Raw genomic sequence first — 22,496 nt, 5'->3', positions numbered from 1 at the left:
ACCTTAATTGTTGTAGCGACAAAAATTTGGCTCGGGAAAATAATTTTTATTTCCGTAAAAGAAATCTTGAATTTCCTTAACTTCCTGCTTCTTCCGGCAATGGAATTACGCGGCGACATGATCTCCTATGCTTTTATGGCTTCCATGACATTGGATGACGACGAAATTCCACTTCACTTCACTGAACTGCGAAAGGCCAGCTTGAGATAAACAGCTCCACTGGATAACAGATAACTGGATGAGCTTTTGTAACAAAATGACGAAAATCTATCGCGAGAGAGAGAGAGAGAGGAATGGCACCTCCGATGCGCACTAACTCTGGAAATATTGCTAATGATTGCAAACATCGCGATTGTATTCGAGAATCAGCAGAGGATCGAGGATAAACATTAAGTCCTTTGGTTGAAAGTCCTGCCACAATGTCAGAGAGCGCACCTGGATTGGTCATTGAGACAGCGATGATATTGAAGTCCACGTTTACACCAAGTGACAAGTGTTCACGGTAATGGAATACGTATTTTTATTCACCAACTGCGATCGGTTTGGTAGTTTACTTCGAGTTTTTCATAGAGTTAAAGATTGTATTCCGATGATTGATGGAAATAAGGAAGCACTGCCGTAGAACGTTGCCACGAACGTTCTTTGGTTACACTTGTACCTCCCTGTGCGCCATTTGTTGAACTTTACAGCCCTGCTGCAAGAAAATGCTGGTCTGCGAAGATAGAAATCGCTTCCTATACCGCAAACCACACTTCCATTCATATCATAAACCACTGCACTGACGTGTCAAGGGAACGACACTCCAGTGTGGCAGGGATCTTCCGGGGGTGAGCTGTAAATAAATTAATTTGATTAGAAATTTGGACCGATATAAATGCCGATGGCGAAGGGGGTGAAAGACCGTACGGTGGCCCGTATAGTGGGCAAAGGGCCCAGCTACTGGAATACTCCGGGTTCAAATACCGGCCAAAACTACTTGATCGATGTGGCCACCCACACCATTCACCAACGGTGTCTCTTTTCGAGTGTGCACAACATTATGGGATACCGTCACAGGGAAATTACAGCCTCATTGGCACCCTGTTGGGGTGTACAAGCGGAGCAAGGCGTCCTCCCTACTGTTATCTATCACAAGCCAACAAGATGGGGTGGAATACTGCATTGTTTGGTCCTCTGCTGGCGAAGGACTGATTAGGGGATGACACGCAACGGGGGCGGAATGTCACGTGAGAGGGGAATCTACCGACCGCGGCCCCTTTCGCCTCACAGGTACACCTCCTGCGTGGTGCCGAATCTCCCCACGCTTTCCGTAGCCCTCCGCTCCAGCGGGGCTCTCCTCCAGGCGCCGTTCTCCAGCCGGGCGACTGGCAGAGAGACGGGGCGACCGGTGGTGGGGGAGGGGCGGAGCTCGAGGGCGATCAGGGGCGACGCCCCGTTGGCGCAGGAAGAGGCGCCCGCGGCCCTGTCCAAGTCCTCGGCGTCGAATGAGGCACCCGCTGGGCCCCTGTGACCCCTGTGGCGCGCGGAGCCGCTGCCCGCCGCGCCGGGGTCGTCGAAGAACCCGGAGCCGGCGACCTTGTGCCTCTGCGCCGTCCGCTTACACATGCCGTACCTGTAGGGGTACAAAATGGCGGAGGGGATACCATCAGCAGAGTGGAACTGGACGCGTTCAGCTGCCTGGCGCGCTTAGTGCGTCGTCCGGCGCACGCACTCGAAGCACCAAGGCCATGCCGGAATCTGCCGCTCAATCTGGGCAAGGGTAGCCGGGGAAGTGTGGGGAGAGGTATTAGTTGATGAGGGTTCTCATCCCTTCTCTGAATTTCTATCTAGCCAATGGCACCGAGCATGGCGTGTCCACTTCAACTAAAAACACTTACCAATCTTTAAAAATTTTAGATCTTCCTTAACCGCTATGGACTGCTGTGAAGCGATTGCAGTGTGCCGTGCACCAAATAATTGTGGGCAACGCAGCTGAAATGGTTAAGCTATCAGGCAAAATGTAGCTTCTGCATCGCCTGATCAAAACAACTAACACCACTTGATCTGATCTAACCTCCTCTCGGTCTTTACCTTCCCGCGTCGACCGGCAACATCGGACGAGGACCCCGAGAATTAATGCCTCCTATTTGCAGGTCAATTGTAAAACCGCGACAACAGGATTGCTAGAGTAGACTAGAAGGAGTCCTTTGGAAGCACAGGGGAAACCCACAATTCCGCCTGCTATATACAGGGTGCGTTCCGAAAGTAATGCAATTATTTTTTAAGTAATTTATTAATTTGAGCAACCTATAAAAATTCTTTAAAGGACTGTCCTTGGGCTTCTACACATTTTTTCCAGCGACTCAGCCATGACCGTTACGCTTCCTGGATCTCTTCTATAGGCAAAAAATAGGTTTCTTTCAGGGCTAACTTAATCCGAGGGACCGGGAAGAAGTCTGCTAAGGCGACGTACGGACTATAGGGGAGGGGTGGGGCAGCGTCGACACCTGGTGTTTGGCCAGGAACTCGCGGACTCGTAGCGCGTCTTGGCAAACACCTTAGGCACTAGCTTGGCCCACACTTTCCTCATCGAAAATCTTCAGTAACAATAAGAAACACAACAGTAGACGACAAGCTTAGTTCATTGACGACCATGTTGACACTCAATCCACTGTCAGAGTCCAACAATTGTTGAACACGAGCCCGATTGCTGTCGATTTTGCTGGCTGACAGCCGCCCAGAGCGTAGTTCGTCGTGAACCTCTTCCCGGCCCTCCAAGGAGGCCTTCAACCACCTCAAAACCTGTGAGTGGGACAAAGCAGAGTCCCCGCTAGCCCCACGAATTATTTTGTTAGTTTCCTCTAGAGATTTTTTCCAGTTTAGCACAAAACTAAGTCATCGCGTAACGTTGCTCAATCGTCGATTCCACTATTTTTGCAACACGGTCGGCGCTCAGAGGTTTACAATAACTGACGTCCTGCTGCTTCCACAGCTTGGAGAGCCCTAAGATTGGTTTTGTTGTAAAGCTTAGCGTCTTCCTCACCAACTAAAAGTAGTTTGATCCCACTGCAAGCAATAAGAGCGGCGAGGGAAATTTAATTGAATTACTGCAGAACGCACCCTGTACAGCAATTAGAAATTTGAACAATGACGGCGAAGTTATTTTATCATCTCACTGTTCCTTTATTTCTCTTAAACTAATCTGAAAAACATTGGACAAAGGGTTATTAGTATTACCTTTAAGGAAGCTTTGAGTATTAGTGTCATTAGAAATGCAACCGAGAACTGGATTTGAAACAAAAAACGAGCTTCGCCATAATGGCGGAAGATTCGGTGTATAGCGCATCGAAACGAGATGTCATTTAATCATAATTAAGAGGAAAGGCAGTCATGAAATACGACCATAGCTAACGATCACATCGTTCAAATCAGGGCGGGAATACGCTGAACAAAGACTCGGACTGATTCCATCACTGCATAGATGGTAGTGGCCCTACAGTCTCCGCCTGTTACTAGACAGCCTATGAACTTCATCCAGGGAAACGCTAAAGGGACTAAGAACTAGAATTTTGAAAAAAATCAGATTCCGCATTGCGAAATGATTTAACACATATGGACCAACCGGAATATAATGGTAAAAGACTTGGCACCAGAAAGGTTGACCGATACTTAGCAGCTATGCTTATATTTGATAACTCGATACCTAATACATGCATACATAAATATCAATGCATAAAAATATTATTGGCATTCTAAAGTTAAAGGTAGTCTTTGGATGGGCATAGACTGAAAGATAAAACATGTACTTGGCTCCTCTAACTGAAACAAACCTTGATATATTGCTATGATGACACTAATTATTTGCCCTTATATTTCTTATACATCCTTTATATGTGCTCCTATCACTTTTCCTTATATCTGTTTCAATATAAATGAGTATATATACCGCGGAAGCCTTGTCTCCCTCGCTGCCGGGCACGACATACGGCCGATTGGGCCGAGTTCCGTAGTTGCCAGGACTTTCTCCATCATTGAAATCTTGGGAATGATAATTGAGGTGGTTTCTCGTTGCCTTCCTCAATAGTGTTTTTAACGTGACACCATCACTTACTCGCCGCCCCACTGGGGTCAGACGCCATTGCAGCCGCCTCACTGAGGAACAGACGCTGCGTGGACTACCTTTCATCTGGCTCCTAACCTTCGACCTATCTGGCATTGGTGACCCTACCAGGAGCAATTATTATTACTCCTGCCAGCACAGCTCTAGGAGTCATCAGAACGCACAAGCCCTTCCATCACTTCAAGGTTGTGTCACGCTAAGAGGACATATATATATATATATATATATATATATATATATATATATATATATATATATATATATATATATATATATATTTACATTGACCATAAACACAGTAATCAACCCGAAGGTCGGTTTAGTAGGTGATGGTTGAGATCACCCAGTACTAAGCCCTATACGGCGTGTGAAAAGGAAGTTTCCGGGTACCAGGTCTTCCCAGGAAGACCTGGTACCCGAAACATCACTTTAGCTTGGGTGGAGCTGTAGGTGCCCAGAGTGCCTTGCCCGGGGATTGAACCCGGGACCCTCTGGTCAGCAGTTCAACGCTCTACCCACTGGACTACCGCGACCTACACTTCTTCAGGAGAGACCTAATATATATATATATATATATATATATACATATACACGAGGGTCATCCGGAAAGTAGTACCCGTTCGTGAAATAAAGACACAAAAGTAAATATTAACAAACATAAAAAATTTTATTTGAAAGAGGATACTTTAAACTACTTCTCAACATAATCTCCAAGCAAATTAAGGCATTTGTCATAACGTGTGACAAGTTTCTGTATTCCTGCTGCATAGTCCTTCGCCGCCAGCTCATTGAGATACGCGAGGGACCCATCTTGCACAAATTTTTGCATAATGCAGATGGTGTTTAACAATTTCATGAACAATTGTTCGAGAAACATTGGGAAAATGCTCACAGATGTCATCAATTGTGACGCGCCGATCGTTCCTCACGAATTCGTCAACTGAGCTCACCAGTTGGTCTGTAATGACAGACGGTCTCTCCGAACGCTCATCGTCGTGTGTGTTCCCCCTCCCCATGTTGAAGTTGCGACACCACCGCCGAACAGACGACTCGTCCATTACATTGTCTCCATACACCTCCTTTAATTGGCGATGAATATCACATGGGCGAACGTTTCTTGCATTGAGGAATTTAATCACTGCCCTCACTTCACAACTGGCGGCGTTCTCAATTTTTTTAAACATTGTAAACAATCACAGAAACAACACAGGCAATGCTAGCGTCACGCAACTTGGCTCAGAGAAGGCAGACAAGCCACTGAAGCTATCTGACCTCGTCCAGCGGCTACTCGCGTCGTCAGCACTTCATGCGGCACGAACGGGTACTACTTTCCGGATGACCCTCGTGTGTGTGTGTGTGTATATATATATATATATATAAGATCTCTCCTGAAGAAGTCCTCAGAGTAGGCCGAAAGCTCGTTGAACGTCATCATCAGGTGATGATGACGTTCACCGTCGAAGCCTGGGTCGTGTTTTTAGAAAAAGTGTATGGAATTACCAAGTCACTAATTTCATTTCAATATGGTTTGCGAATTCAATTAAGTTACGCCGGAGACAACATATCTCCATGAAATGTCGGCGAAATAGTTCGATTGAAGGCGACCGCTCCTTGAGGTCCAACTCTTTATTTTCAACGGTGTTAGACCCTTGGCAAGTGGCAAAGTGCACGAGGACCTCTACATTCGCCAGAGTGTCTCGATTGAAGGTAATATTCCACAAGGGTCCTGCTGTGACTATAGCTTTCACTGGCGGTGGATTTCCAGAAACGCAGCTAATTTACAAGGCAAAAGCACATTCAGGTGACGTGCAATTTCGGTTCTGAGAAGGGAGGAACAATGTGAAACACTGCTCGCAGCTTCAATGAAAATTTCCCTCATTAGAATGGATACGCAGTGCGTGTAAGTGGTTCGGCCAAGCACCTCGTGGTGCAGAGGGATTTCGAAGCGTAATGCGGCTCCAAGCCTCGCAGGGGCACAATAAAAGTCTTCTACAGTCTGTCACAAGCTGTTTCCTTTGGGCTACTCTACATTTCCACCAGTATTCCCTGGAGTGGCTATTTTGTCCAAATTAAGTTAACTCATCACAAGACTCAAGGATAGGATAGGCCGAGCCCGAAAAACGCCGAGCGGGGAGGTACCTCTGGGAACTCCAAAGGTCCCCTCATTCTTTTAAATTGCGCACGACGTTTACCATCCGAATTATTATCGTTTTCGCCGGACCCCGATGACATTCTTCGCCACTCTCATCCAATGACGACTTGCATAAGACCGAAGCTCAAACTCCGGCCGTGACTTTTTCCGTAATGGGGTCCGGAAGCAAGGAACGCAGCCACCAAAGTTGTCCGGATGAGAACAAGGATGTTCTCAAGGGACGTATACTATATAAACATTTTTCGAACCTGTGGCGGATGCTATCATGCGTCCTTCCAATCTGGCGGTCCGACGCTGCGCTCGGAAGTTGGGGGGTGAGGTAGGGCGGGGCGTCTTCCTCAGACGCCTGTGACGCCGGTGGAGCAACTGCGCGACCCCCGCGACGTGGCAACGCCGACGCGCCCGGAGCGATGCTCGCGCCGCCGATCCGATAACGGGTAGCCGATCCCGAAAACGAAAGAAGCGATTATCCACGAGAGAGGGCGGGCTGAGGGAGGCAGGGTTTGGGGAAGGGGGGCGGGGGAGGGTGCTGGAAGAAGGGAGGCCACGCGACACTACGGTTCGGACATCCTTGACCGGCCGATTTTCGCGTGGTTTTAGCGGACGAAGACCTCTCCTAGGTGAAACAAACGGGGAATATAGTATGTGGACAAATTGAGAAAAAATTAGAATTCATTAGAAGAGTGCTGGGTGTATGCGATGAAGAGGTCAAAGAGAAATGTTAACTGTTGCTGGTTAGGCCTAATTTATAATATGCTACTGGTATATGGGATCCTCACGAAGTTGGATTGATTTCCGAATGGGATCGTGTGCAGTGTAGAGGAGCTAAATTTGTAAAACGTTGCTATGAAAAACTGAGTGACGTATCCAATGTGTTAGAGGATCTAGGTTGGGAATCACTCATTGAGAGAAGGTTAAATAACAGATTAAATGTCTGGCGTTAATTGGAAGGACGTCTCTTAAGCAGTGATGTTTCAAATGTATTATTACCTCCATTGTAGTGGACGAGGGTTCTGTCATTGGAGTCCATTCCACTCCACCAATCACCCCATTGTCCGACTCCGACGGGCATGCCGCACCATCTGCCGCTCTCGCGGGCGGTCGCCGCATTGAAAGATGAATGATTCGGGTGACCTGTGGTCGCCAAGGTGTTGGTCGGTCGTGCGCTTTGAGGGAAAAGATCTCATCCAGACGATCTACATTCTGTGCCCGATTAGCCGTTGTGTGGACCAGTTGCTGTGGCCAATCTTCGCGTGTCATTCATCTCGACTACATTCGCATGCGAATCCTTGCCGCAGAAGAAACCCTTTACGATCTCTACAACTTGCAACCCCTTGTTTTTCGAACCCCCCCTATCATTCCACACCACATACTCTTCCAATTGGCGAGTTGGGAATCAATCTTGTGGATACGAGAGGGGTGTTTGCCATCCGGTGTTCGAAGGCGTGCACTTTTTAGGCGGTAGACGGCGCTCTTGGCACTGTGCGAGGGAACGAGGCTTCGGTAGTCGACCGCACCCCACAGGCATCGCTGCCGTGCCTTTGTTCCAGGTCCATACGGTTATGACAACTTGCGCCGGTTGCCATGTTGATGCACAAACGAAAAATGGTAAGACTGCGTTTCCAAAGGAAACGTGATCCGTCAGTGCAGATGATATTACAGTGTAACGAAACTAGTCCAGAGAAATAAATTATTTCATGCGGAAACGCTAAGTATTTTCATTCTTACTTCGTGCATTACAAATGGATTTCCACCAAGTATCAGTCCCGACTATCTCTCAAATTAAGTCTGCCATATTGATGTCTGGAGCAGAAGAGCTAGGTAGTTTCGCTTTAGCAGTAGCAATGTAAAACCTGAGGTATTTTATTTATTCATATATATTTCCACATAAAAATAAATAAATGAACGAATAAATAAATTAATAAATATATTATATATATACTACAAGCCACCGCCAGGGTGTGTGGCAAGGGGTGAATACACGATAATAATTTTACCCGATCATGACCCTACCGCGGTCGAACAATGTTATTACGATCCCTTATCGTTTGTGGAAAAAATGACATCTTAAATCTGCCTTTTCTACACTTATCTATCTAATTTTATTAGTATGATATCTCCTACCGTAGTACGATGGGGGTAATAATACTATTTCATCATCACTGCCAAAGAGATCTCCGTCCAATTTATGCAAGAGCTTCAATCTATAATTTAACCTTCGCTCCGTGAGTAATTCCCAGCTTAGCTTCTCTAATACTTTTGATACGCGACTCAGTTTTTCATAACAACGTTTTTACAAATCTAGCTCCTCTCCGCTGCACGCTATCCAATGCAGCAATTAATCCAACTTCGTGAGGATCCCATACACTTGCAGCATATTCTAAAAGAGGCCTAACCAACGACAGATATCATTTCTCTTTGACTTTTTCATCGCCTTCACCAAGTACTCTTATAATATATCCTACTTTTTGCTAACTTTCGGTGTATTCCCGTACTAACTTCACCCAGGAGAGATCGTGAGTGAGGTTAACGCCTGGGTATTAAATTGAGTCCACATATTCCATTTCGGGGTTCCAATCCGGCGTTCAGGAGGGAATTGCTCTTTTTCCACATATTTATAACTATGCACTTTTTAAGTTTACTTCAAATTTCCAAGTGTCGCACTAGCGTTGTATAGCATTAAGGTCATCTGGCAAAGCTGATGTGTACTCAGGATCACGGATATCACAGTAAACCATTGCGTGGTCGGCAAAGAAACGTATCTTACTAGTGACCACGGAGTGAATGTCGTTAACGTGAAGTAGGAATAAAAGAGGCCCAATAACACTTCCCTGGGGAACACCTGAGGTAACTTCTACTTCATTTGAGCCAACTCCCTCTATCCCTACTCTTTGTACTACATCATTCATAAAGTCTTTAATCTAACTCGGGATATTTTTATCTATGCCATATACTTCTAGCTTTGTGAGTAGTTTACTATGAGGTACTTTGTCGAAGGCTTTCTTAAAATCTAGAAAAATCTCATACCCTGGAACATTGCTCTCTCCCGAAATAAGAATATCATGAACAAAAAGCAAAAGTTGTCTCGCAGGATCTACCTTTTCGTGAGTGATTTTTCATTGATACCTCCTGATTGTCGAGGTGTCTCACGATCGAATTATATGTTCCATGACTGCACATGATATGGATTTGATGGAAATAGATCTCTAATTGCTCGGCTTCTCCCTGCCTCCGTTTTTAAATATCGGTGTTGCGTTAGCCGTTTTCCAATCTCTGGGAACCTTGTGATCCACCGGCGATTTCTTAAATATTGTTTCTAAATACGGCGCAACTTCCGACGCTAAATCCTAAAATATTCCAGTGGGTCTTTGGTTGGGTCCGGAGGATTTATTTTGCTTAATATTTTTCCGCAAACGTTCGATTCCATTGTATGAGATTTTATTTTGGGCATCGGTTGGTCGACAGACGATTTGAAAGCTAACGGAGACATTCGGTGATATACTGCTGGATGCACTTTGAAAGAAGGAATTTCACAACCTAGCCTCTTCCAAACTGCTGGTTTCTAAAATTCCAAAGAAACTGCGGGAGATGCCGCAATAGTCATTTTTAACGGAGTCATCCGCGAACATGCATTTCAATGCAATAATTTCGGAGTGTAGAGTGCAGTTCATCTCCCGCAGTTTCTTGGAAATCGTCAAAGGTATAAACAGCATAAGTGTTTAATAGTTGGCCCTTTAACCTCGTGGACTGTGGCGCATCCCGCACACGACTACGAATGCCTGTGACATTGTATGTACGATATTTTGTCACAGCATCTTGTTCCTTTAGAAGCCCCCAAAATCTCAGAGTTTAAGAGAAGCCTCGCATACATGCATATGCATAGATATATTTATGTGAGGAAAAAAATTTGCTGTAACAATAATCGGTAAGCTGGGATTATGTATAATGTATAATAAAAAATAAAATTATATGATACGTCATGCATAAAATAAAATAAACTTTAATCATAGCTTTACTGGCAAAAGCACTCGGCCGGATATCGAAGGATCCGGGTTTGAATTCCGGTCAAAGTGAATGCTTTTTACATTCTGAAATTGTTGCATTGCTGGTTACTCTTCCGCATTTATCATTTTTGAGTAAATTAACAGTTGAATTATTTCCCTGAACTTCCCTGACGTATGACCAAAATGATTTTGGATTCTCTTTCAAATTTTCCGCTAACCTTTCCTTTTGAATTAGCATAACGCTTTCCGAAATTCATTCTTGGTATTCCCCCTAGATATAGTATCTTATAATAATAAGTGACCTTATTCTTTTTGTCGCTAGAGATAAATTCCCCAATATTTTTTCATCTTAGCGTGACATAACCTTTGACCTCTTAATGTCTTTCTAACATCCGCGTTGTACCATCTACGTTCCGTGTTATCTTTTATAAATGTACTGGGAATGAACCTGTTGACTGCTGAGCGCGTGATCTCAAGGAAGTGATTCCTCGAATCCTTGGATTTACCTGTGGAAATCAACGAAATTCAAGGAGATGCGTCACAATTCGGCTTCTACTGACGGCGCAGTCATAACGAAAATCAAGATTACTGCCTCTGAGGTGGTTGCAAGTCTCTTGAGTATCAAGGGTTAGATCAACATGCACTTTACCTCAAGAAACACAACCGCATAAACGCGAGTTTTGTAATTAAGAGTGAAGCAGTAACTGAGTGGACGGCCAGGAAGAGGGCATTCGCGGGGAAAGACCTGCTTATAGATTTTGAACGTCCGAAGGCCCCACTCGGGCGCCGTGGGGCTTACCTGCTGAGCAGTATGAAAAGGTCCCTGCGGTACTGCTTGGTCAGGATGGCGTAGAGGTAGGGGTTGGCGCAAGAGTTGAGGGGGTAGAAGAAGACGAGCAGGATCTTGGAGCGAGTGACATCGATGAGGGGCATTCCCGCGACGGCGGTCAATCCGAAAAAGGCGATGGGCGCCCAGCACGCGAAGTCCGTGAACACCAGCAGTGCCATCCTCTTCGCCACGGTCATCTCGCCGCTAGCCCGCGATCTGCTCCTGGGAAAAGACATTGCCCATTATATATATAACGATTGTACGGAAAAACTCTCACGAGCGGCACAATAATGGGACGGCACAATAGAACACAAAGAGAATAGCAACATTTAAAAGGACACTCACACGGTAAATTGTTCGAGCTTTCGGCCCTCTCAGAGGCCTTCTTCAAGTGAGAGTCCTTGAGAGGGTCGAAAGCTCGAACAATTTACCGTGTGAGTGTCCTTTTAAATGTTGCTATTCTATTCTATTTGTGCTCTATTGTGCCGTCCCATTATATATATACATATATATATATACACACATCTATATATATATATATATATATATATATATATATATATATATCTATATATATATATATATATATATATATATATATATATATATATAGATGATTTTGTCGAAATTACACGGAGGTGTTGAATAACAAACTTGGACAGCAACAAACAATATAAGAGCACATAAAAAGATCACTCACATGTTATTTCTTGATCATTTCGACGGAACTCAGCTCCGTCTTCATCGGAAGAAATAGAAGTAAAGAGATCTCAGTGTAAATTGCGTTTCCTGGATAGCTCAAGTGGTCATGAGCATCCGCCCAGCAAGTGGAAAGATCCGGAGTTCAAGTCCCGGTCTAGGAAATATTTTTACGCTTGTGATTTGCCTGATTCCGGCTTCCCCACCTCTACTGTGTTCGTCCTTTATATGTGTTCCTATCCCTTTTCCTTATATCTATTTCCATGTGAATGAGTATATATATATATATATATATATATATATATATATATATATATGTGTGTGTGTGTGTGTGTGTGTGTGTGTGTGTGTGTGTGTGTCCGCTAGTGCTAACTTCATATACATTATATATATATAAACCATAAACACAATTCACACATCATGGTAGGGGGGCCATGCCCTTGCCCTGTGCCGGTTATGGTTTTCCAGGAAGATCCCGAAAAATCACACAGCTTGGGTGTAGCTGCAGGTGCCCATGGTGCATTGCCCGGGAATCGAACCCGGGCCCCTCCGATTAGCAGTCCATCGCTCTACCCCCTTGACTACCGCGACCCACATATACCTATATAGGGTCAGTATGCAAGGTTGTGGTGCTGAGAAATGCATTTTTTCACAGGGCTATCATTCTGTGGAACATCTCACAACGTGGCAAGTGGGGGTATTCACCTGCTGCCCCGGTGGCCTGCGACGTCCCCGGCGGCTCCGATTGCGGCGGTAGGTGGCGCAGGGGTTCCGCCGCCCCTGCGGGTGTCCTTGTCCAACGAGAAGTAAATCCGGGCGTAGCAGGCGCAGATGAGCGCGAAGGCGAGGCAGTTGGCGACGAGCAGGGCACTCACGTAGACCACGTCTGCCGCAGTGGACGTGTCCATGGGCAGGCAGATGCTGTGGATGCACGAACGGAGAGAACTGTAGAGTCTGTCGGCAATCGCAGGTAGGTAGGTGACACCGGCCGCTGATTGTTGGCAGTCATTGGCTGGCAGTCACTCAAAGGAGCCAACTCAGATCGGTAAGAGGCTATCGCAGCCCCCGCGACGTAAGCCACCATCATGCCAACATCCCACGAACGTGCTCCCCACTTCCCAATCGTCAGCGAATGAACACTCTTTTGGAAACGATACAACATGCATAGTTAACGATGGCTGACCAGACAGTAACTTACGTTTCGGCCTAGCGTGGCGGTTAATAGGGCTAGAGCCACCATCTTGGTATCTAAACGTCCCTCCACTAAGTACGCACCCTGCTGTGGTAATGTGTGCAGACTGTGGTTCTTCTACTTTGCTCACTCTGCGAACTGTTAAAATGTGCGCCCGCAATAGTAAATCCCGCGAGTCGCGAAGTGAGATCTGTGATTAGGTTTTAACTGGCAAAAAATCACAAGCCAATTGAAATTCATAGATAATTACGCGAAGTGAAGTGTACGGAAACGGAATGAGCGAAGGCGTAGTGAGGCAGTGGGACATTTAATTTAAAAATGGCCAAAGCACCAATCTTCACGACGAGGACTGCAGTGGCCGGCCTTGTCTTGTGACAAATGAACAGACGGTGAAAATCAACGAAAAAAATTCGTAATAATCATCAATTAACGATTAAGGATATCTCGCTAGACGTGAAGTGAAGCGCTTTGGCAGTAATGCAGAATTGCATGCTGGTGTAAACAAGTGGTTAAAATGTAAGGCGGCAGATTTCTTCAAAGATGGAATTGAAAAATTTGTATATCGTCATGATATGTGCCTCAATTTGAATAGAGACTAGGTAGAAAAATGATTAAGAATGTGCCTTTCAAATTTATATAATGAAACTTCGTCTTATTAATAGGTTCAAATTTTATTTCAAAACATAAATTACTTTCTGGACGGGCCTCGCTGACAACTCGCGGGGTTTTCTATTGCGTCGCACATTTTTACAGTTCTCAGTGAGATAAAAGTAGGAGAATAAAAGTCTACACACAATACCACAACAGCATGCGTACTGAGTGCAGGGACGTGTTATACAACAAGATGGCGGTTCTAGCTCTATTAACCGCCACACCAGGCCGAAACGTAAGTTTCTTTCTTGACAGCCCCCGAATAACGAGAAGATTTTATTTCTCCTGGGCCCGTCGAGACAATTGCCTTATTTGCGTCTTGGATTCGACCCCACGGTATTTTCTTCGTTTTACAAAAGTGGTAATCTCTAAATGAAACAAGAGGCGCACCATCTTACTTTGAGAATTTAATGCATAGGACAAATAATACCAACCCTGCAAACAAATGGTTTGTTCTAAAACAAGATGAGACTGCTTGAATAAACACTTGCCTTTATTAGTTAGCCTTTAATTAAGCTTATCGTCTTCAAAATACAGCTCTTGGCTGCCTATACGACACTCTAGACTGTTGTCCAGTTTTCGAATTCCTCCTGGAACGCTTATTTCGGGATAGCTTTAAAGTTTGCGGTACAATTTTGTTGGGTTCCTACAATAGTTTGAAATCGGCGTCCTTTCAAGGTGGATTCCAACTTAGGAAATAGGACAAAGTCCGCTGAAGCAAGATCCGGAGAGTTAGGTTGGCAGGGGGATCACCTATGTAATGTTTTTGAAATATAAATGCAACTGCCCATCCGAAGGTCGTGACCTCCCCTCTTTTGGAAATCACAAAGTTTTGGAAAAGTGCGCAAATCGTGAACATTTGCATTGAAAATTGCCCTTTCAAATTGTTATTGTTAAAAAATACTTGATGAGTCATGGACAGTTATCGCGTTTAATGACTATGGACTCTCAAATCCGCAGAGCCATGAAATGCACGTTTCCATGGCACCTCTCGACGGCTGACGTGAAAAGAGCGAACAATGACCATTAAGGCAGCAGGCATGTTTCTATATTCAGGTTTTGCTCAGTTCTCCACGTGAACAGCACGGACAGTGACAGTTAGTTTCTCGTGCACAATCTTGGTCTTTGACCACGCACGCGTTGGAACGTGTAAAATGGACTCAAGTCAATCACTCGAACCTGGCAATCGATCCCCTTCGACGCTGATTATACGAGATTAGGCTGAAAACAAATGCACACATATTCAGGAAGTTCTCTCGGGTTTCCCACCGGGTCAGCGTGGTGTGCACCGACGTTTCGACGGCTAACTCTGCCATCGTCTTCAGGGTGAAGTGCAGAGCAATGAATTCGCCATGTATTTATACCCTGTCGTAGGGTCAGGTGTCCTTCGATTGGTCCGATGTGTTCCCAAGTGCCGAGCCGCCCCGGTGACGTCTCGTACTTTCAATTTTCTCAGCACAGGTCTCCACGTGCTGCTGATCTGGAAGCCAGTGTCCCTGTTGAAGGTATTCTGTCCTTCCAGTCGGATTTCCACGGCTTCCTTCGCCACTCGGTCCCAGTAGCCGTTCGTGTGACAAAGTCTTTTGTCACACGAACACACACAAAAGACTTTGTCACACGAACGGCTACTGGGACCGAGTGGCGAAGGAAGCCGTGGAAATCCGACTGGAAGGACAGAATACCTTCAACAGGGACACTGGCTTCCAGATCACAAAAGACTTTGTCACACGAACGGCTACTGGGACCGAGTGGCGAAGGAAGCCGTGGAAATCCGACTGGAAGGACAGAATACCTTCAACAGGGACACTGGCTTCCAGATCAGCAGCACGTGGAGACCTGTGCTGAGAAAAATTGAAAGTACGAGACGTCACCGGGGCGGCTCGGCACTTGGGAACACATAGGACCAATCGGAGGACACCTGACCCTACGACAGGGTATAAATACATGGCGAATTCATTGCTCTGCACTTCACCCTGAAGACGATGGCAGAGTTAGCCGTCGAAACGTCGGTGCACACCACGCTGACCCGGTGGGAAACCCGAGAGAACTTCCTGAATACAATACGCCGGGAAAAATTGAGATCCTTCAAATGCACACATGCTTGTAGACCACAAATAAAATGACCTTCACAGGCACTCCTGGTCGCATGTGGAAGTAACATTCTCCCTCAACACGTATGCAGAGGTTTGAGGACACTACATTCATTCAGTGTATTTCGAGAAGCGGAAGTATGGAGACGTGTTCTAATGCTATGTCAACGCGAGTTAAACAGCGTGCTGTTATCAAATTTTTAACTGCTGAAAAAGTGACTCCTACTGAGATTCATCGTCGTTTAAAGGCTATTTATGGTGACGATGCTGTTGATAGGTCTACTGTAAATCGATGGGTAGTAAAATTTCGTGGTTGCGAACCTGGAAACGAAGTAATTGTTGATGAAACACGTAGCGGACGTCCGATCACTGCCACAGACGATAAAAATCGCAAAATCGTCGAAGATTTGATTCAAAATGACCGGCAAATCACTCAAAAGCGAATTGAAAAACATATAGGAATACCCAAGGAACGTCTTGGTTTCATTATTGAACAATTGGAATACCGTAAAATTTGTGCCCGATGGGTACCTCGCCGTCTCACAGACGAGGACGAAGAAAAACCCTCCTTATTCCACCGATCTTGCCCCTTTTCATTTTTATTTTTTTCCTCATCTCAAGAGACACCTCAAGTGTAATCATTACACCTCGGACGATAAGGTGAACGCAGCTGTCGATAAAAGTACATTGTTTAATTCGCGTTGACATAGCACTAGAACACGTCTCCATACTTCCGCCTCTCAAAATACACTGGATGAATGCAACGACATCAAACCTGCGCATGCGTGCTAAGAAAAAATGATACTTCCACATGCCACCAGGAGTACTTCTGAAGGTCATTTTGTTTGTAGTCTACAAGCATGTGTGCATTACTTTTCAGCCTACCCTGGTACGAAAATGGAGCGAAAGTTTCTCCAAATCCTTTCCATCGGGATGGGGTCCATAAATTCGGTGATGGGGAGGGGGAGAAAGAGGATGCGAGCCAGTTCATTGTTTCCTTAGTACGGTCAGAATGAATTTAACGTAATTACCATCGCATTACATCAGCCAGGTTTATAAAAATAGAATTTTATGTTTTCTGTGGTCAACGAAGTAAATATTGTACCAATTCTCACTCCCGCCATTGTTGTTTCAAGAATATGCAAGAATTTCTCAATCTATTAAAAGAATCCGAAAAATTACAACACATTTCATCGCCGGCAAGTATTATTCTCAGTCCAATAAAATAAAACAAACAAGTGATCATCCTTGCAAAAGCGCCTCTTCCAATAGAAACACGTAATTGCAGTTACCGGTGGAAAATTGTACCTTAACCGGACTCATTAACTCTGACTGCGCTTTTTTCTTAAGAAAATGGTGCCCGTTGAAAATATATTAATGAGAGTGCCGATATTTCAACGGAAGATGGCGGGGTTAATATGTTCTAGGGCCTTTAGAAAGGTGCCGGGGGAATGCAGCAGACGAGAATAGCCTCACGCAAAATTTAAGGTCAGAATGCAATGTCTCCCGTTATTCGAACCCTCTTGTACGTCACGTGAGAGTGACACCGGGTATTTGGGGATTGAGTGTTATTTGGAGATCAATATTGATATTTGGGAGTGAGGGTAACGCCTAAGTATTTAATCGAGTCTAAACTTTCTATTTCGTTACTCTTTAAGTGGTGGGCTTTCGGGGAGATTACCTTTATTCCAAAAATCTACTACTGGACACTTGTATATTCATTCTAATTTTTTCATGCTACCAAAGTCATGAGGAAGTAAAAGAGGCCCGGCGATACTTCCCTGGGGAATGCCTGACAACATCTACGACTACATGTGTACGCGACCATTCAAATAGTCTTTAATCCAGCCCAGGATAGTTTTAACCATGCCAAATATCACATAGAATGCCATAGAATCACTTCCCCTCCCCCAAACTCCTCCTGGTGAATGGCGCTGCTGCCCTTACCTGGTGGTGGAGTATCCGCTGATGCCGAGGAGCGGAAGGGAGGCCATCGTGAGTGCGTAGAGCCACCCGCCGGCCATGACCTTGGCGGCCGCGGGCAACTTGAGCCGCTTGTTCAGATACATAGCGTAAGTGATGGCGAACCACCGCTCCAGAGTTAGAATGGACAACGTAAACACGGACAGCTGACTGGCGAACACCGTGATGAAGCCGGCCACCTGGCAACCAGGACCTGCATCGCCATGAAAGAAAGCGCGCAGGCATAATGGTTATTATGGATAAACACACTGGACTCGGAAAAAGATTCAGCTTTAGTTTCTCATACGTAATCTAAAAAACCAACACGGCAATATCTCCGGATTTAGTATCCACCGGAAACTACATTCTAATGAACCACAATTGACTGCCGGAAACTTTCAAGCCGGTCTCGCGATTCGCGCGTTGCCTAAACGCCACCCTTCCAAACCAGGAAAGCAATCTTTTGCTCGTTTATATAACAAGAGAGTTGTGAGGATGTGGCAAACTTAAAATACCATAAGGTATAACACAGATAGCTTACTAATATGTAGAGACAGAAGAGATTCGGGTACGGTGGAAAGAAAACGTTTTAGAGCTTTGTGAAAGAAGTATTTGGCCGTCTGGTTGGAAAAAATACAAAGAGAATGAGACGAGGATAGTCTGGGTCCAGGAATACGCGTAGATAGGGAGGTAGATGAAGCTCTGGGGGAGATGAGCTCGAAGAAGGCAGTAGGAGTAGGTTATAACCTGCAAAATTACTAAAGAGTTCGGAGAAAAACGGAAGGAAGGAATTCTTTGAACATATACACTGTATTTTTTAGGAGGGAACATTGCCGGAAAATTTCCTCAGGCCAATTTTAATCCCGATCCCGGAGAAGTGTAAAGCAGCTGTTCGAGAAGTCTATTGTGTACGATAAGTTTAATTTTACATGCAGCCAGGGTAGTGCTTTAGAATTATCAATCATCATAGGTTACTAGAACTACCTAGGCAAATATCAGTACAGAAAGGGAAGAGGAATGCGTGGCATAATTGCAGTGATGAAAAAATTAGTAAAGAGAAATATGGAATAAAATGAGAATGTCCTATTAGGGCTTCTTGACTTTTCAGAAGACGTTCGATGGTATAGAGTGGACTGGGAGGCTCATTCGAAGCCTGTAGAGGAATTGAACGGCACAGGTAGGTAAAGGTAGAAAAGGAAGAATCTGGATGAGCAGTGACTGGTATGGATGTGGCACAGGGTTTCCGTCATCGCCGGTACTTTTCAGCCAAGATAAAAGGTTTAGGGAAGGGGTGGAACTAGGAATTAAAGTGGGTGGCGAGATGATTAGGCGAGTCAGGATCGCAGGTGATCAAGACAGTGAGTCGGACAGCCAAATATTTGCATGAATTATTGAGTGATTTACAGAAAAAAGAGTGAGCAGAATTGGATGAGAATAAACCACAATAAAACAAAACTAAGGAAATTCTCGAGAATAAAAAAAGCTGTCGAAAATTATATTTTGGAAGGAATATAATAGAGCAGGTGAATCAGTCAACGTATTTGGGCAGTATTATAAGAGAAATGTTGTGGACATTAGGAGAAGAATTACATTAACGAAATGGGCATTTGGAATAAGAAGAGCATTGGTAATCGAAAATTAATGGAAGAGAATAATGTTGGTGAAATAATTGTTTGAAAAGCGAGCTTTGATTATGTTCATGGATCAGATGCATTGCGAAGTGGGCCGAATGATGTTCGAGGGCGAAAGCGCACCTTTACCTCCCGCATACGTCTTGAGTGACAATCTTCCCATCGGGACTTCACACAATCCTTGGCGTGGAGGAAAAGGTCTAACTCTTGCCGGAAAGAAGAAAAGTTCGAGAATATTAAAAAATGTCGATTTAAGATTGGATATTTTAAGAAGTCACTTATTTTTGAGCTGTCTATGACCTCAATGTACTTCGCTATCGTCAGAGTCCTTAAGTGTTCTAGTGGTGAAGGAGTACTTCTACATCTACATCTACATAATACCCCGCAAGCCGCCGCAAGGGCGTATGGCGGGGGGTGTTAGGTCACCAACCGTAAAAAAGAAAAATACCACATGCAAAAGAACAACACGGAAAATTACACCCACAGCAGCGCACACACTCATCCTAAAATCCCTTCATCCAATACTAATGCAAACACATATACCGCAAAACAACTAAAAAACTGCACCCCATGATGCAGCACGAAAGCCATCCTACAACACGGAAGCCAGGACACAACAAGCAAGAAATTGAAACATCACTACCACATGAAAATGCACCACGAAACACTCTACCCCACAACACTTACACACAGTACATGCCCATGAGGATATATTTGATTCTTCTCCACCATATGGCCGATGATGGCAGCGTCGTAAAGGCTGTAATAGGCAACGATTTTCCAAATGAACTCTCGTCTCTAAGCATTAGCAGAATGTGTCAAAGGCAGTGAATCAACGAGCAGAGGATTGCTTCCTTGTCTTGGAGGGGTGGCGCTTAGAGAGTGCGCGTATCGCGCGGCCGGCGTGACTGAGTTCCCTGTGGGTGCTAAATTCTAAGTCGGTTGTGTTCCTGCTGCGTTGACTCGAGGTCACGCCAGAGACGCTAGAGCCGAATTATAGTCAATTCCAAGGTGACAATTGTAGCAGAGTGGATGCAACTTGGGATAGGTGAGAAATCTGTTGCTCTCTCTCTCTCTCTGTCTCTTTGCGTTACGCTATACCTGCAGAGTAAATCGTCAACATACTATTGATGACAGGAAACAATATTTTGATTATTCAGTGAAATATCACAAACGTCAAACTGAGCCTTAAATAAATAACGTAATAAATTGAACTTAGGGACTTAGATTTTGGGCATTGTTTTGGGGTCTGTAAGGCCTGAAATATGGAATGATGTAAATTTTGTTTTAAGGGAGAAAATCATTGGTGGTAGGACATTAAGGATCGTCAGTAGGTTAGCGTTGCTGATTGTCGTGTTCAGTATTGAGCGATTCGAGGTGAATTTGTTAGTCTCTAACTATTTACACTGCATTGACGAATCAACGTGACGAGTTGTCACCAATTGATCTAATTGATTGTTGAGAACTAAGGTCTAAAAATATTGTAATGACTGAGCCACAAAGTACTATTTGCGATGAAAGTAAACCATGGGCTTTGTAGCCAAATTTTTATTTAGGTTTTATTTAATGATTTCGATTTCGGTTCGCTTTACCGTTATTGAATCTATTGAGTTATTCATTAAGAAAGTATGTCACGAGTGTCCATGTACTGGTGCAGAGCAGCCAAATATCTAGAATATTTATAGATGCGTCGTGTATTATGTCTCCCATAGTTGTGTTCCCGATTTGTGTGCACGGAAGGGAAATGGCTCCACATTAACAGCCGTCCTAACTGTCATCGAGCAAACATAAATATTACGTCACTGGGTCAGCATAATTCATTCCGTGCCTGCGTTAGAATCGAGTGAGTTGTACCTTTCCATGAGTACTTCTTACCAAGAGAGTTTCTCCATGAAAGAGAAGTATCTTCTAGAGAAATAGGTTTCAGCTCGTCACCAGCATCCTTATTCATCGGTCTCCTCTAACTTACCGATCTTCCTGACTCCCGAAACGGCGTTTCGGTCAAATGTTCCCTCCATTCGTGGATGCACGTCAAATGTTGGTGCTGAGGTGCAGGTGGTGCTCGAACCTCCCGCGTCCTGACCCGGAGGGCCCCTTCCGACGAGTATTCTTCCACGACAAGGCACCACCGTGAACACGTGAGTGGACAATGTCGATCGATGTCCATGTCTCCTCTATCGACCCTTGGTGTTTCACCCGCCACGTGCCTGGGTCCCCTTCCTTCACCGTTAAACCTTAGAATCCCCTCAGTCCACCATTCTTCCGACTGAACACCCTTTACCGCGCGCGAACGCACCTCCTCCTATCTACTCCCACCCTCACGTCATCTCGTCGCATTTCCTTTGTCTCTCGAATTCGAATGGTGCGGCATCCGAAAGAGCCCTGGCGACAAGTCGGGTGGGTGGCCGGCTAACACGGCGGACGCGAGGAAGAGAGACCATTTCCATGTTAACAGTAGAAGGCACGCCTGTGTATAACTAATTCCAGAGCAGTAATATGGGAAGTGGCAGAGATATTCATTAGGAAGGCCGACCTATCTCTATCGGGAGGGACGGTTTGGCTCCATAAATCGTGGATATCCATGGAGATGAACCACATCTGCAGCACTCCCGTAAGATAAGCCGAAAGGTGCGACCAGTACGCTATTTTACTTTTGGAAATTAGGAAGCGACTGCGGATTCGCGCGGTCATCCTTGAGGTACCGGAGGTTTTCCCCGGACGGGCGCCCTCCCACCCCCCGCCACTCACCGTATTGCCAGTCGAAGGCGTAGTTGAAGTAGACGCCGATGGTTCGCGCGTCCATGGTGGCAATGAGCAGAAGGTAGAGGCCCATGCAGAGGTCAGCGACGGCCAGGTTGCACATGAGGAACTTGGAGACGGACATCCGGAAGCGCGCCGAGAGGAGGACGAGCAGGACGGCGAGGTTGCCGGCCACGGAGGTGACCACCACCGCCCAGACGGCGGCCCTCAGCCACGCGCGCCCCATTATGTCCTCGCACGGGTTGAAGGCGTCCGGCGAGGGGTAGCACCGGACGGCCTCCTTCCTGCGGAGAGGGGAGAGCGACACTGAAAGCCGGCCCTGGAATAGCAGGTCACTCGCGAGAATCCCCGACCGCCGCGAACCCATCGGTGACATTTCCCCCCGGACGACCACTCAACGCCAACGGCTGGCCATCCTCGGGTCATT

General features: G+C 45.5%; 1 protein-coding gene across 1 annotated transcript in view; it reads right to left on the bottom strand.

Annotated features, from left to right (window-relative positions):
- Positions 1-1,263: 1,263 nt before the first annotated feature.
- Positions 1,264-22,496, bottom strand: part of LOC139698611 (lutropin-choriogonadotropic hormone receptor-like) — a 159,272-nt gene continuing 138,039 nt past the window's right edge. Inside the window, exons 13-17 of the mRNA XM_071597454.1 lie at positions 22,058-22,353; positions 17,664-17,892; positions 12,563-12,704; positions 11,055-11,284; positions 1,264-1,612 (exon numbers count right to left, since the gene is read on the bottom strand). Coding sequence (XP_071453555.1) covers positions 1,264-1,612; positions 11,055-11,284; positions 12,563-12,704; positions 17,664-17,892; positions 22,058-22,353 — 1,246 coding nt within the window. The remainder of the gene's footprint in view (positions 1,613-11,054; positions 11,285-12,562; positions 12,705-17,663; positions 17,893-22,057; positions 22,354-22,496) is intronic.

This window comes from Hetaerina americana, unplaced genomic scaffold (genome assembly GCF_022747635.1).
Source record: "Hetaerina americana unplaced genomic scaffold, ioHetAmer1.1.p SCAF_9, whole genome shotgun sequence".
Classification (NCBI taxonomy): domain Eukaryota; kingdom Metazoa; phylum Arthropoda; class Insecta; order Odonata; family Calopterygidae; genus Hetaerina; species Hetaerina americana.
Note: the sequence above shows the minus strand (reverse complement) of the source record. Positions and strands in the feature narration are given on the sequence as shown.